We start from the raw sequence: 14,198 nt of genomic DNA, 5'->3' as shown, positions 1-14,198 counted from the left end.
CAAACGACAAGCAGTGTTTCACAACTGGTTCACAGGTACGTCTTTTAATTATGTATAGTTTAAAAGACATCAAAAAGCAGTTACTCATCAAGCAACTGGATATGATTTTGGAAACGGTCAGACGTTTCAGCTAGTATCCACTAGCTTTCGTCAGTGACTGAGAGACCAGAGGACGTCTAACTGTTTCCAAAATCATATCCAGTTGCTTGAGTAACCGCTTTTTTACATCCACTGTAATTTCAGCGTAGCAAAATATTCTGGATGAGGAAATCTGCCATGTTGACATTTACTGACATTTCTTAGCACATTTCGTAGCACATTTTTGTCATCTTATCATAGTTCAAGCGTTTGAAATAGCCCAAAACAAGCTACGTGAGGCGTCTCTTTATTTATTTGGGCTGCACCCATAAATATACAGTCACTAGTAGCTAGAACCAGCCTACGATTCAAAGCAAGCAAGCATGGGCATTTTCCTTCCGTAACGTCGCATTTTTACCTCACAGATATCAGTATTCTATGGGACAGGATTGGTTCAACTTACTACATTAAAAGAATGACATGAAAAATTGACTTTGAAAGACTAGTCTTGCCGCCCTGAAACTGCATTGGATGCTTTAAAAACCTAATGTAAAAGAGACGAATATCATTTCATACATGCATTGCATTACAGAAATAGATCTATAGTATAGGTGGCACTCCATGTACGTTGTCTGTCAGTTACCATTGTTTTATGAAAGTAACCAAAATTGTCAAACTGCAATAACATGTCGACTTTCTATAACTTCTAAATGCAAAAAAATATCACCGTCTTTGCTATTAAGTTGTCTTGGCCAACTGGATGGGCTCTGATCAAAGCCACCAAATTTTATTCGCCATACACACGTGTGTTAAGTTCAACCTATATGACCACGTAGATTTCATAATGAAGGAAACTTTTTTGCCAAACTTTTTTATTCGCACGCTCGCGTCAGTTTTGGGGTTCCCAGAGGATGCCATCCATATAATCAAATCAAGATGGCCTTACTACTGATTAGATACTAGTAATCGGTGTGTGGGCCAGTGAGAGTCGATCGTTACTATAGTAAAGCTTTACAATGTTTTTAATTAATACCTTATCCATTGACCAGGCTTCGGTAAAATGGCGGACGAACACCAGCTTGAGCAGGTTTTGAGCAAGCTCGAGCTTGCCGAAAAAGAAGACCCAGCGCCTTTGAGCAAGGAGGAAGAAGACCCAGAGCCTTTGAGCAAGGAGGAAGAAGACCCAGAGCATCTGAAAAAGGAAGAAGACCCAGAGCAACTGAACAAGGAAAAAGAAGACCCAGAGAAGAACAAGGAAGAAGACACAGGGCAACTGAACAAGGAGAAAGAAGACCCAGAGAAGAACAAGGAAGAAGACCCAGGGCAACTGAACAAGGAGAAAGAAGACCCAGAGAAGAACAAGGAAGAAGAAGGATACGACGACGACGACGACTACTGGGACAGCGAAGACGAATATGAAGAAGATGAAGGTAAATGTCACTAAACAAAACGTATTCAAATCAAGAACTCATTTGCATAATTTATGCGGAAATACTAAATGACCTCTTTTGTTATGATAAGACTGTCAAAGGGCACAGACAACTATTTCCAGCCCCTATTGGAATATATGGTTAACATCGTCAAAAATCACCTACTTGAATGTTCAACTATTGCATACACACATTGGCAGGGTAGTCCAACCTCCAAATTGTCCATTTAGTCCCAAAATCTTATATTTCATCCAGACAAAATAAGTACGATAGATGGAAACACTGAGGTCATGACCTCTAATCCCCCCTGTACATCACCAAAACACAACAGCGTGGCATTCCTTTTAAAACTCTGTCAGGCAGCCAAAACAAGACCAAAATCCTTTTTTTCGCCAAAATAGAAACAGAAATAACTCTCCAACTGGAAAATACCAGCATTTATCCACACATACCAAGAAAAGGGCTGTTTTCAGTTGGTTTGGATCGCAGGACTCACCAAAGGGGACTCAGAATTATTCGAATGGGCCTTCTGAGCCTGAGAGAAATAGTGGCTTTTGCCCCGCATACACTAGCCTGGATGCCAGACCCAAAGCACACTGGATACAAAATATCTTGGATACAAAATATTTTGTGTCCAGTGTGCTATGGGTCTGGAACCCAGGCTACGCATACATATATGGCAGTGCCAGTGGCTTGTGTGGATTATCACCCAGTGGGCTGCCAGATCTTTCAACAGTTTCTGTAAGACTCCATCGTTACCAGACTTTTTATTTCAAATTTGAAGGGGAAAAAGCCTCAGTTTGTTGATGCCCAACATATAAACTAAGTTCATGATTATAGACACTCACAGACAATAACCAAGCGTAGCCACAAGTCAGCTTCTCGGCTCCAGGGCCAACAGCCAAATACCATTAAAAATTTTGATCCTCAAGGAAAATTTCGGGACCAGAAGTTAACCGACAACACTTAAAAGGTTCACATACAAAGACTCTACTTCCATCCACTCTTACCAAACATGAAACAGATGTACGCGAAAATGGGGGTTAAAATCATCTTTATTTCAATATACAAATATATACAAGATGACTCGTTGAAGTACACCTAGGCCAGCCCTTTATCTCATTATAATTAAGAGGAGGGCGCAAGGTAAGTAAAATATAACAAGTAACTGTGTGCCTCGGACATTAAACTTTTCGATTAAAATTGTTTTCTACACATACATTTCATTTATACGTATACTTACAAAAAAAAGAAAAGAATCAAGCCTGTTGCATCAAATTTATCTTTTACAAGAGAATAGCCCTGAGGTACTTTCCCAACCCTGTGTGTTTCTAGCGCAGTATATGGCATAAGATGCACAAAGTGCGCACTTCCCCAGTCTAGCTACTTTTAAGATGTCTGACTTAACGGTCCTTATGACTGACTAGGCAGAGTGACTTCAGTTTCGCAGTGTTCTCACTGTTAATCCATCCTCTACTTCCAACTTCAACTGTACCGAGTGTAGCTCTATACCCACTATGTACGTTTATTTCATTAATCATTAATCTTACCATGCTTTTTATGTTTATTTATGTTTATGTTTATTAGGAATCTCCATTAGTAATACAATGTTTGTTTACTAATCTTCGTGGAGTCCTTTAACATTACATTTAAAACATGAAATATAATCAATTACAAGTTAACTTAATAGCGACAATTACAACATGTATTTACAACAACATCCGCTTAAATAACAGCATAACAATAACAATCTTTACTGCCTTATCCACTGACCAGAGTACGCCGGCAAAGTGTACACACAACAAGTCACGTACATCGAAAAAGAAGACTGGGAGCTGTTGAGCAAGGAGCAAGCCGACGTCGACGATGACTTCGAAGAGGTGGAGGGCACCGAAGTCGAAGTGATAGAAGATGTGGTGGCATTCTTCAAGGAACATGGCCACGAGTATTCTATCTACACAGTCGACTTTGAGGACGAGGAGGTTATATTGGTGAAGACAACAGAAGGGGTTGACCTGAGGCCGTACTGTAGATTGTTACAGGTAAGTGTGTGTGTGTGTGTGTGTGTGTACATGCACATGATTCCATCTTAGCATGAAAGTCCATCTGTGTTGGTACAAATCATTATGAAATAAAGACTAAGCTTTAACTTCCAACACTGAGATTACAGAATTGGAACTTACCCAAATTTTCGGTTGACTCCATCAACCTTGTTCACGGAATGGACCCGTCTACTCTTGGAACGTGACGTCAGAGACACGTGACCGTAGTAGCGGGTCATACGTGCCAGATATCTTGTGTCGCCCCTCGTCTCTGTTCAGGATAGGTCTGTGAGCTCTTATGTAAACCGCCTCCTTTACTCCTCTTGCAAAGAAGTCAGAATCGAGGATTTTCACCCCTTCCAGGGATACTAGTGGCCAAATTTTGTTCATATCATCAGTTTTCATCTGTTTGATGTCCGTTGCCCTAAAAACGGGTGTAGTATGGGTTACTCTCACAAGGTGGGTGGTTGCAACTCTATATTTGTCTCCCTGAAATGACAATTGCATCATCTTGTTTTTTCAGGGTCAACGTGAGAATGCCGAGAAACTCCTGATGATCCCTCTGTCCAAGCTACAAGAAGTCGCTGATTCTATTGCTGAAGAAGTTGAGCATGTTCAGGAGATCTTCTTGTACATGACAGGTGGGCAGACGTCACAATTGCGTTACGCAGTAGGGGCCTCCAAAATGTGGTCCTTGCAATCATGAAAGTTCCTCTGTGTTGGTAGTTACATGTTTAAAGTTAAAACTTTTGGTCCAACACAAAAAATTCTCTCACCTAGAGCTTACGACCGGTCACTCTGGTCTTCCTCAGTAAACTGACCCAGTGAAGCTTGTTACATGGCTTCTCTGAAGTGTGACGTCAACACTGGGTCAAAGGTATCTGGTAGACGATGTCAGCCCCCGTCGTGGTTCAATGAAGGGTGATGGCCCCTGATGTATATGGCTTCCCTCACCCCTCTCAAGAAATAGTCTTGTTCAGTGTCTAAAATCCTTACAGTGTCAAATGAAACAAAATGTCTGGGTGACTCTATGTGGATGTGTTGAGACACCTCTGAACTGGCAGAGCTAGGCCGTGTATGTGGTCCCTGGTTAATATCTTTGAGTATCCTTTTTTCTCTTGAAAATTTTGATGTAGTTTGGAGACTTTTGGCTAGAAGAAAAATATAGGGTCTAAACATTCATACTTTGGCCAAAGTTTGTTCATATCACCAGTCTAGTGGGCACAATGAGAAACCTAAGTGATGAGGTCTGGCCTGCCCAGGGCGGATGGATACATGAGCAAATTAGGTAAAATGTAGGGTTGTTTACTGTTGTCAGCGTTGTCAGAGTTTGAGCTGGTCAACCCCCTGTTTTCGTTCTACATTTGGGAAACAGACTCTTTTGGCTCTCTGGTGCAGAAGAATTTTTGAGATTGAAATGTGAGGAAGTACTTTCATGGGGACTAAAGACATGGGGACTTAGGGACATGGGGACCATAGGTTCCTATTGCCAACCGTAACTGTGATATTCGGTATGTGTATTATGAGAGAATCTACCCGTACAGCCAAGAAATGTTTGAACTATGTCAAAGATATTACAGTTTTGTAAATGTGTGTAATTTCTATCCATTTTTTTCAGGGCGCTGCGGTTCCACACTCTTCATGAACGCAGCAAACACGTTGCCGAACGTTCAGGCGGTTAACCTGCCCGAAGTGTACGCTGCCATCGCCGAAGCCGCCAACTGGGCTGAACTGGACATCCCTGACGACGAAAACGAACTTTTCCGAGATGAGGTGACTGGAACCGCCTTCATTAAAAACATCACCACGCTCCTCAACTACTACTTCCTCAAGTCGGATCCGCTGCAGCGTTCAACAATAATATACTCGCTGCACCCAAGCCAGTTCTACGTCGGCAAATTGATGGCAAAGGCTCTCCCGCGAGCGAAAACAGCGTTCCTGTACAGGAACGGCATGCAGTTTTACGAGTCCCACATTCGGCTTATGCTCGATAATAAAATGCGTCATTTCCGCAACTTCCGGAAGGCCATGAAGACAGGACGACAGAACTATGAATGGCAGGAAGATTACGACTCTGTCGTGGTGTTCGGAGACGACGTGACTACCGATGAAGACGACAAAAGCATCTCCTTCTACATCATAACGCTCTGGCAAGGTGCAATGAAGCACGCCTTGAAGCTACAAGAGGAAGAGCCAGACAAGTTCTTCCACGCTGCTCTCAGCTACGAGAGCCTCGTCGAGAAGAAATCCAAGGTTTTTCTGGAGGCGATGGAGAAGCTCGGAGTCAAGGCAGACATCAATGATGCCGACATAGAGGTTCCCCTGGCCGAAGTGTTCAACAAGGAGGCTCTGACGTGGCCGTCAGGGTTCGCGTTCTCGAGTCACCCCGTACGGGAAACGAATGAGTACGTGCCGCACGGGGAGGTCTGGATGGGAGAATACGAACGGAGCGTCTTCGATGAGGTGTGCGAGACGAGCGGATGGCAGCCCACCGAACCAGACTTCGTCTTCCCCGGATCCATCCGCTGAAGATCTCTCTCATTGGTCAAACCGCTTCTTGCCGCTCTCTCATTGGTTGAACCTCTAATTGTGATGGACATTTGGGACCGGTCTGTTGACATCTACGATTATTTTTGCCGGCGCCACAGGGGCGGGGCATTTTACAGCACAATTAACGATTTTTTTTTTCGAAATTTGTGCCAATACTTCTGACTCAGCATTGTTGTGGTGATGGAGTTTATGATTAATAAGCTAAAATTTCTGCTTCAGGGCGATGTTTCTGTGCCCTTGGTCATGTGAAATAATACCTACAGCAACTTAAATCATGATGTCTGAAGATGGTGTGTTAATATATTGATGTGAATTTGAACAATTTTGGTGACTTTGCTGGCTAGTACATTTATAAAGGAACGGAATTGTACGGATACGTTTTTTTTGTCATTGAGTTTATGTCTCCTTTTTTAAGTTTTTACCTGGATGATCTTTAAATTGTTAATAGAAAGTTGTTTTATGGATGAGGTATGGATTACTTTAAAACGATTAAAGTTTATTAAGAAGTAGAACACGCGTGCTGTCTCTGTCAAGTCTTCATTATTGTTAGCCCATGCATATGGTTAAATCATCTGGCGCAAATTGAAGGATCATGGTCTTGTCATAGTTACTTTAGTTAGTAATCAAAACAACTTCTTCTGCCAGCTCAGCTTTTGTATTACGTTGTTCTGACATTTTGCTGTTTTACCCTGAAATCTCATGAGTAAAAATGGCAACAAATAAAAGATACTGAATCTATACGTTTTGTTTCTCTGTGTTTCTATCTAAAAATATTTAGAATTAGTAACGGTAAAATGTTCAAGAATATTTTAGATAAGGAAATCTGTCAACTATTGACATTTATAGCTATAGTGGACAAGGTACAAGTCATCTAGATCTAGTTGGAATTAAAGTTGTAGTATGAATGAATTTAAGTAACTTAAAAGTGAAAATCTTGAGGGATGGAAAAAAACAATATGTACCTTGTCCACTGTATATTTTTTAAACATCCAGACATCTATTTCCTGATCTGCTTTCATAGTTTGTTTATTTGTTTGTTTACTTAAATGAACCACGAGTAAATATATATAGTTGGAGGGGAGGACAAAACAGGTGCAATGACACCTTTACATAGTTAACCAGACTAGAGATTTCTGAATGGCTGTGGTAAAATTTCGTTGCTGGCATGTTGGCCCTGGAGCCGAAAAGCTGTCTTTTGTGGGTCATGAAAATAGTCTGGCATCCAGGCTAATTATGCGTGACCTAAATCTCTTTTTCATGACCTGCTGTCATATATAGTTAACCAGACTAGAGGTTTCTGAATGGCTGTGGTAAAATTTCGTTGGTGGCATGTTGGCCCTGGAGCCGAAAAGCTGTCTTTTGTGGGTCATGAAAATAGTCTGGCATCCAGGCTAATTATGCGTGACCTAGATATTCTTTTGCTTTGTGCAGAAGTCGACAAAGATTCCAGTATACGTTCATCAAAACCAATCTATCCAGTTTACAATTGCCTGTTCCCTATACTTTCAGCTGCGTTCATTTGTCCGTCCTCACCAGAACGGGGTTGATCGTCAAACGACAAGCAGTGTTTCACAACTGGTCCACAGGTACGTCTTTTAATTATGTATAGTTTTAAAAGACATCCACTGATATAGCCCAAAACAAGCTACGTGAGGCGTATTTTTATGTTGTTGTGTTTTTTGGGGGGGAGAGGGGGGTACCGCCCATAAATACGTTTTTAGCCGAGGACGATTCGGCCCCGTAAAAGTTTTTGAACATAAAATCTTAAAACAGCAAACTGATTGACCTACCACAGTTACATCTAAAACAACGAACATGCTCGACTCGGAAAATTTATAAGGCGCGTGTATGGGTAAATACCCGTCTTCTATTACGCTTGACAATCCATTGAATTCCGCAATCAACATGGTTCTCAATAGAGACCGCTTTACTTAGTCAGAGATTACACAAGTTTGTACCAAACGCGTACTGTATCGTAAAACAACATGCTGAATATCTTTCTTTCTTTTTATTGAAACAGTGATATATATAGTGACAAGACGCGGTGGCGACACACTCAAGTTATACACTTATATTCATGTCGCCACCAGACAATATATAATACTTACGACAATCTTCCTCCATGTTTAGATTTATCTAAAGACAGATCGTAATCCAACATAACATATTAGATCACTGACGGATCCGGGGCCGAATCAAGTGTTCTTCTAGAGTGAAGTTTTACCATCTCAACCCCTTACGTTGTGATCTAATATGATAAAGCTTTGTACGTCGTCTTCATCGTAGGTCACCACCGTACCCCCTTTTTTTGCCAATCAAGTCGTATTGTCCGAACAAGATGCCAAGGACTGGTAGGCATTGGACACTATTTTTTTGTCTTCTAATATAATTCTTTGTTCACGCCTGCAACAACACCTAGTCTCCACCAGACTTCTTTTGCAGGCTAAATAAATCGTAGAAATCGGCCCAAAAAGGGTATTAATTGGCGAGAGAAGGTAGTCGGCCATCGACGATCAAATTTTTCGCAGGCCAATTTGATCGTCGATGGCCGGCTACCTTGAGAGAATTAATACCCTTTTTAGGCCGATTTCTACGATTTATTCAGCCTGCAAAAGAAGTCTGGTGTTTTCCGACCAAAGAAGCCAAGGACTGGGGGTTAACGTTATTGGCCCTAAAATCGCGCTCTCTTCATTTTCCGTTTGTAACAACGCCCCCCTTTCTGTCATCATGGTGTCCGACTAGATAGGTCAAGAAGACAAAGGAAAAGGGATCGCATGACTTTAATTTTTTTTGGCCCGAAAGCAAGCGGTGATTTTTCCCTATTGTATCTTGCTGTGTCCTATTAAGGCCGCAGAACACAGTATTTATGGGACACGGTTATAGAAAGTAGTGCAGATAAACCTCTTGCATCCTGGCTAGAGCGACTTATGTGAGAGGTAGCCATGAATGAACTGCGCTATGTGGTATAGAAAGGTATCGGCTTGTACACTGTATGAGTTGGATTGTGAAGATTTCCCTGTTCGTGTATAAATGCGCGGCATTATGCAACCGCGTTCCGGGGTGAGCCGGCTGAAGTTCCGTTGACCCAGGTAGAGGGCCAAATCAAAGTGGTCGTCATTATGTTAAAAAACGATAACTTTTTTTGGTTTTCAGTTATTTTGTAGAATATAGCCTATATTTCAACATATTAGTTGGCCGTGGTTCTCTAGTGCACCCTACTATAATTTTTACCGCGTCGAAGTGAGTCACCTCGGGGTGCTTAACTATAGGAATCCCCATAGGGCGAAAACTGTGTTTTGTCATCTTAACCCGGTGTGATGGTGGCGTCCTGAACAACGCCCCCTTTTCTGTCAATCGGATCGTGATGAACGATTAGCCTGAAGACGTGAAATAAAGAAGAAAAGAGAAGACGCGACTTTTGCCCGATAGCAATTTTTCACCTTTTACTTTCACCACACACAGATATGATATATATTATTAGCCAGGTGTGCTGGCTAATATATATCTGGTATATATTAGCCAGGTGTGCTGGCTAATATATATCATCTGTGTGTTTCCCTGGCTAGTAATTATTGCAGTAATGTAGAGGTGAACTAATTGAAACCGACCCGTAAAATACCCCAGCGCGTCCTTATGTACCTGGGCGGGCGGACAGTGCTCCCAGCACCGTATAGATACCTGGAGCCTACGATGTAGTGGGCTGGTTGGATTTGAATACAGGCTGTCGTCTCTAAATCGCACTAGATCTACGGTACTCTTCCTACAGAGGGAAGTCACAACCTTCCGACGTTTTGCTTGAAAAATGTAGCCAACGCCTGACCGCAGACCGGCTTCCTCTTAACAACCGCCCGCGGACGTCGTGCGCGCGTCCGCCCGCCGAAGGCACCCAGCTCCCCATCAAATATAGGAATTGGAAGTTTATGTCATGAAATAGAGTTATTTGTGCGTCTACGGTGCGTTTTCAGCGTCTACGGTGAGGGTCCGAAACGTCTACGATGTGGGTCCGAAATGTCCTCGGTCTGAGGCCGAAACGTCCTGGTCGGCTGGGGGCAGAAGTGTCCGACATTCGCCTATATACAATATATAAAATAAGCATCCGTGGGCGTTTTTAGTCCGTAAAGTCGCAATTTTGGCTCACAGATATCAATATTCTACGGGGAATTCTGTAAATGCAGCATGGATTTTAGAATTCTGGGAACTGCAGCCAGAATTCTATACAGAATTCTACAGAATTGGGTTAAACCCCAAGGGGTCCTTGATGACTGCTACGTCTATATATTTCTTACATTATTATGTTTACCGAAGGAAAACATATTGTTTTTACTACGTTTCTTCTTCTGTCCCAAACACTAACCTCTGACCTGGCCAATGGCCTGATTTGTTGATGTCTGTCACCTTGGTAACTGGTGTTGGGTTACATCATGTTGCAAGTTTATAGGAGGGATGTAGACTCCTGTCTGACCGTATATATATGAATGTACATGTATTTGAGTAAGAAGAGCAAACCATATGCGAAGGTAAACATTATGCATTTGCTTTGCAAATGTTACCTTTCTAGTTTTTACTTATAGTTTACAATATTAGTCCATCTAGATGTAAGGTTGCCGAGATATGGAATTAGTCCGGAATTGAATTTAAGTCCGGAAAATTAAACTAGAGGCTGTTATAGAATATTGTAGAGTGTATAGATTACATAGAATTGTTACTTACTACTGATCAGGAATTAAATAATCAATCTTAATGTGTGGGCTAGTGAGAGTCGTTACTATAGTTAAGTCTTACCATGTTTTTCATTACCTTATCCATTGACCAGGCTTCGGTAAAATGGCGGACGTACAACAACTTGAACAAGTTGAGTTTGTGACCAAGGACAAAGAAGACCCGACGAAACTAAACAAGGAAGAAGAAGACGACTGTGACAACGACGAAGGTGAATATGAAACATCATTAAACAAAACTTATGCAAATTAGAACTCATTTACATAATTTATGCGGAAATACCAGAATGACCTTTGTCAAGATAAGGCTGCCATTGGGTGGAGAAGATGATTAACTGATATAAATTAGGCAAATGAGGATGGCATTTGCATAATCAATTGGAATCATTTTGTTATTTGATTGTATTACTTCATTGATTAGTTAGCCCGTGTATATTGAATTTCTTGTGTGTCTATTTGGATTTGATTTTTTTTTTACTTTTGTTTCTTCTTTAGGCCATGTTGATTTGATTATATGGATGACATCCGCGCGCGCATGAATTTTCGGCCGTTTCCAAAAAAAAAAGTTTTCAACCATACTGTAAATCGTACAAAACAGTTGCAAAATGAGCAAAAATATACCATAAGTTACAAAAAAATTAATAAAAACTATACCAATGTCGTAGAATGCCAAAATCAAACGAAAAAAGAGGAAATTGTAAAGAAATGAACTTGAAGACTAGATTATTCGCCAAACCATATTCTGTGCCATTTGCTCAACCCTCATGATCACGTAGATTTCATAATGAAAAAGTAACTTTTTTTTTGCCAAACTTTTTTTTATTCGCACGCGCGCATCAGTTTTGGGGCTCCCGGAGGATGTCATCCATATAATCAAATCAACATGGCCTTATTTACAATACATGTGTGCTAAAGTTATGTAACTAACCAAAGTTAAACACACAAAGACTATACCTCCATCCACTCTTTGGAGTAAACCCACATGAAGCAGATGCACGTGAAAATATTCTTACCATGCTTTTTAATACCTTATCCACTGACCAGACTTCGGTAAAGTGTACACACAACAAGTCAAGCATGTCAAGAAACAAGCCTGGAAGCAGCTAATGACCAAGGGACTAGCCAAAGTCAAAGATGACTTCAAAGACGTGGAGGGCACCGAAAAGGAAATGATTGAAGATGTGGTGGCATTCTTCAAGGAACATGGCCACGAGTATTCTATCTACACAGTCGACTTTAAGCACCAGGAGGTTATATTGGTGAAGACGACAGAAGGGGTTGATCTGAGGCCGTACTGTAAATTGTTACAGGTAAGTGTGTGTGTGTGTGTGTGTGTGTGTGTGTGTGTGTGTGTGTGCCGTGTGTGTGTGTGTGTGTATGTGTGTGTGTGTGTGTGTGTGTGTGTGTGTGTGTCCGCGTATGTGTGTGTGTGCCCGTGTGTTTGTGTGTGTGCGTATGTGTGTGTGTGTATGTGTGTCCGTGTACGTGTGTATGTGTGAGTGTGTGTGTGTATTTGCGTTGCACATGCAAATGATTTCATCTATTAGACGTCTTTTGCCTTTAACGGGTGTAGTATGGGTTACTATAACAAGGTAGATGCATGCAACTCTCTATATTTGCCTCCATAAAATGTCCACTTAGAATTGACTCTACTTTTTCAGGGCCAACGTGAGAATGCCGAGAAGCTCCTGATGATCCCTCTGTCCAAGCTACAAGAAGTTGCTGATTCCATTGCTGAAGAAGTCGAGCATGTTCAGGAGATCTTCTTGTACATGACAGGTGAGCTTTCTGTTTGTTTGTCTTCCCATCTGGTTGGTAAAAACATTGGGGTTCTCTTTCTACACGACTGGGGAAGGTGTCTTTGCGAGCATCAGGCAAAAACACTTCGCTTATACCTAGTACCTGTCAATCAATCAATCAATCAATCAATCAATCAATCAAGCCGCAGGCATCAGAGTAGATGCATGGCGGCTGTAGCCATGTCCCTCCAGGATGTTCTATTATACCTGTTCAGTAAAGAAATGTTTTAACTACGTGGAAGATATAACAGTTGTAAATGTGTTTGTAAATGTGGGGTCGTGTGGCGTTCTGCTTGGAACCAAGAGGTCCCGAGTTCGACTCCTGCCATGCCGCCGACCTTGTGCTTTTGGGAAAGGCTCTTAACACGAACTTTCCTCACTTTACTCAGGTGAAAAATAGTATTTCTGTTGTCCGTTCATGTGTTTGTCTATGTAGGTGGCGGCATAGTTATAAGTTTTAAAAAAAGCGTGTGTCTCGTCGCAATATCTTGCACGTAATAAGTGTTGGAATGGAAATAAAATGTGTGTATTGTTTTCATCCATTTTTCAGGACGCTGCGGTTCCACGCTCTTCATGAACGCAGCAAACACATTGCCGAACGTCCAGGCGGTCAACCTGCCCGAAGTGTACGCTGCCATCGCCGAAGGGGCTGAGGTGACTGGTGAACCGCCTTCATTAAAAACATCACCACGCTCCTCAACTACTACTTCCTCAAGTCGGACCCGCTGCAGCGTTCAACAATCATATACTCTCTGCACCCAAGCCAGTTCTACGTCGGCAAATTGATGGCAAAGGCTCTCCCGCGAGCGAAAACAGCGTTTCTGTACAGGAACGGCATGCAGTTTTACGAGTCCCACATTCGGCTTATGCTTCGTAATAAAATCAGTCACTTCCGCAACTTCCAGAAGGCCATGAGGACAGGAAGACAACGGTTTAAATGGGAGAAAGAATACGGCATCATCAAGGTGTTCGGAGACGACTTGAAGATCGACCAAGACAACAAAAGCATCTCCTTCTACATCATAACGATGTGGCAAGGTGCAATGAAGCACGCCTTGAAGCTACAAGAGGAAGAGCCTGACAAGTTCTTCCACGCTGCTCTCAGCTACGAGACCCTCGTCGAGCAGAAATCCAAGGTTTTTCTGGAGGCGATGGAGAAGCTCGGAGTCAAGGCAGACATCAATGACGCCGACATAGAGGTTCCCCTGGCCGAAGTGTTCAACAAGGAGGCTCTGACGTGGCCGTCAGGGTTCGCGTTCTCGAGTCACCCCGTACGGGAAACGAATGAGTACGTGCCGCACGAGGAGGTCTGGATGGGAGAATACGAACGGAGCGTCTTCGATGAGGTGTGCGAGACCAGCGGATGGCAGCCCACCGAACCAGACTTCGTCTTCCCCCGGATCCATCTGCTGAAGCTCCGCGATTCTGCTGGCATTTACATGTACCACTGTTTTTTGCCGGCGCCTCTGGGGCGGAGCCATTTTACAGTGCAACGGTGAATCTGAAGATTTTTTACAAGATTTGTACGAATAATTTTGGCTTGGGATTTGGCAGTGTTAGAGCACAGTTCATTATCAGTAA

The 14,198-nt window shown here is 42.3% G+C and overlaps 1 protein-coding gene and 1 pseudogene across 1 annotated transcript; both read left to right on the top strand.

The window, feature by feature from the left end:
* Positions 1 to 1,130: 1,130 nt before the first annotated feature.
* LOC109479500 lies at positions 1,131 to 6,414 on the top strand. The gene is made up of 4 exons (XM_019781469.1): positions 1,131 to 1,508; positions 3,285 to 3,550; positions 4,074 to 4,191; positions 5,169 to 6,414. The coding sequence occupies exons 1-4, from the start codon at positions 1,139 to 1,141 to the stop codon at positions 6,077 to 6,079; spliced, it is 1,665 nt and encodes a 554-aa protein (XP_019637028.1). The 5' UTR covers positions 1,131 to 1,138; the 3' UTR covers positions 6,080 to 6,414.
* Positions 6,415 to 7,567: 1,153 nt separating this feature from the next.
* Positions 7,568 to 14,131, top strand: LOC109479507 (annotated as a pseudogene).
* Positions 14,132 to 14,198: the final 67 nt, after the last annotated feature.

This window comes from Branchiostoma belcheri, unplaced genomic scaffold, assembly GCF_001625305.1.
Source record: "Branchiostoma belcheri isolate BF01 breed outbred unplaced genomic scaffold, Haploidv18h27 scaffold49, whole genome shotgun sequence".
In the NCBI taxonomy this organism is placed as follows: domain Eukaryota; kingdom Metazoa; phylum Chordata; class Leptocardii; order Amphioxiformes; family Branchiostomatidae; genus Branchiostoma; species Branchiostoma belcheri.
Note: the sequence above shows the minus strand (reverse complement) of the source record. Positions and strands in the feature narration are given on the sequence as shown.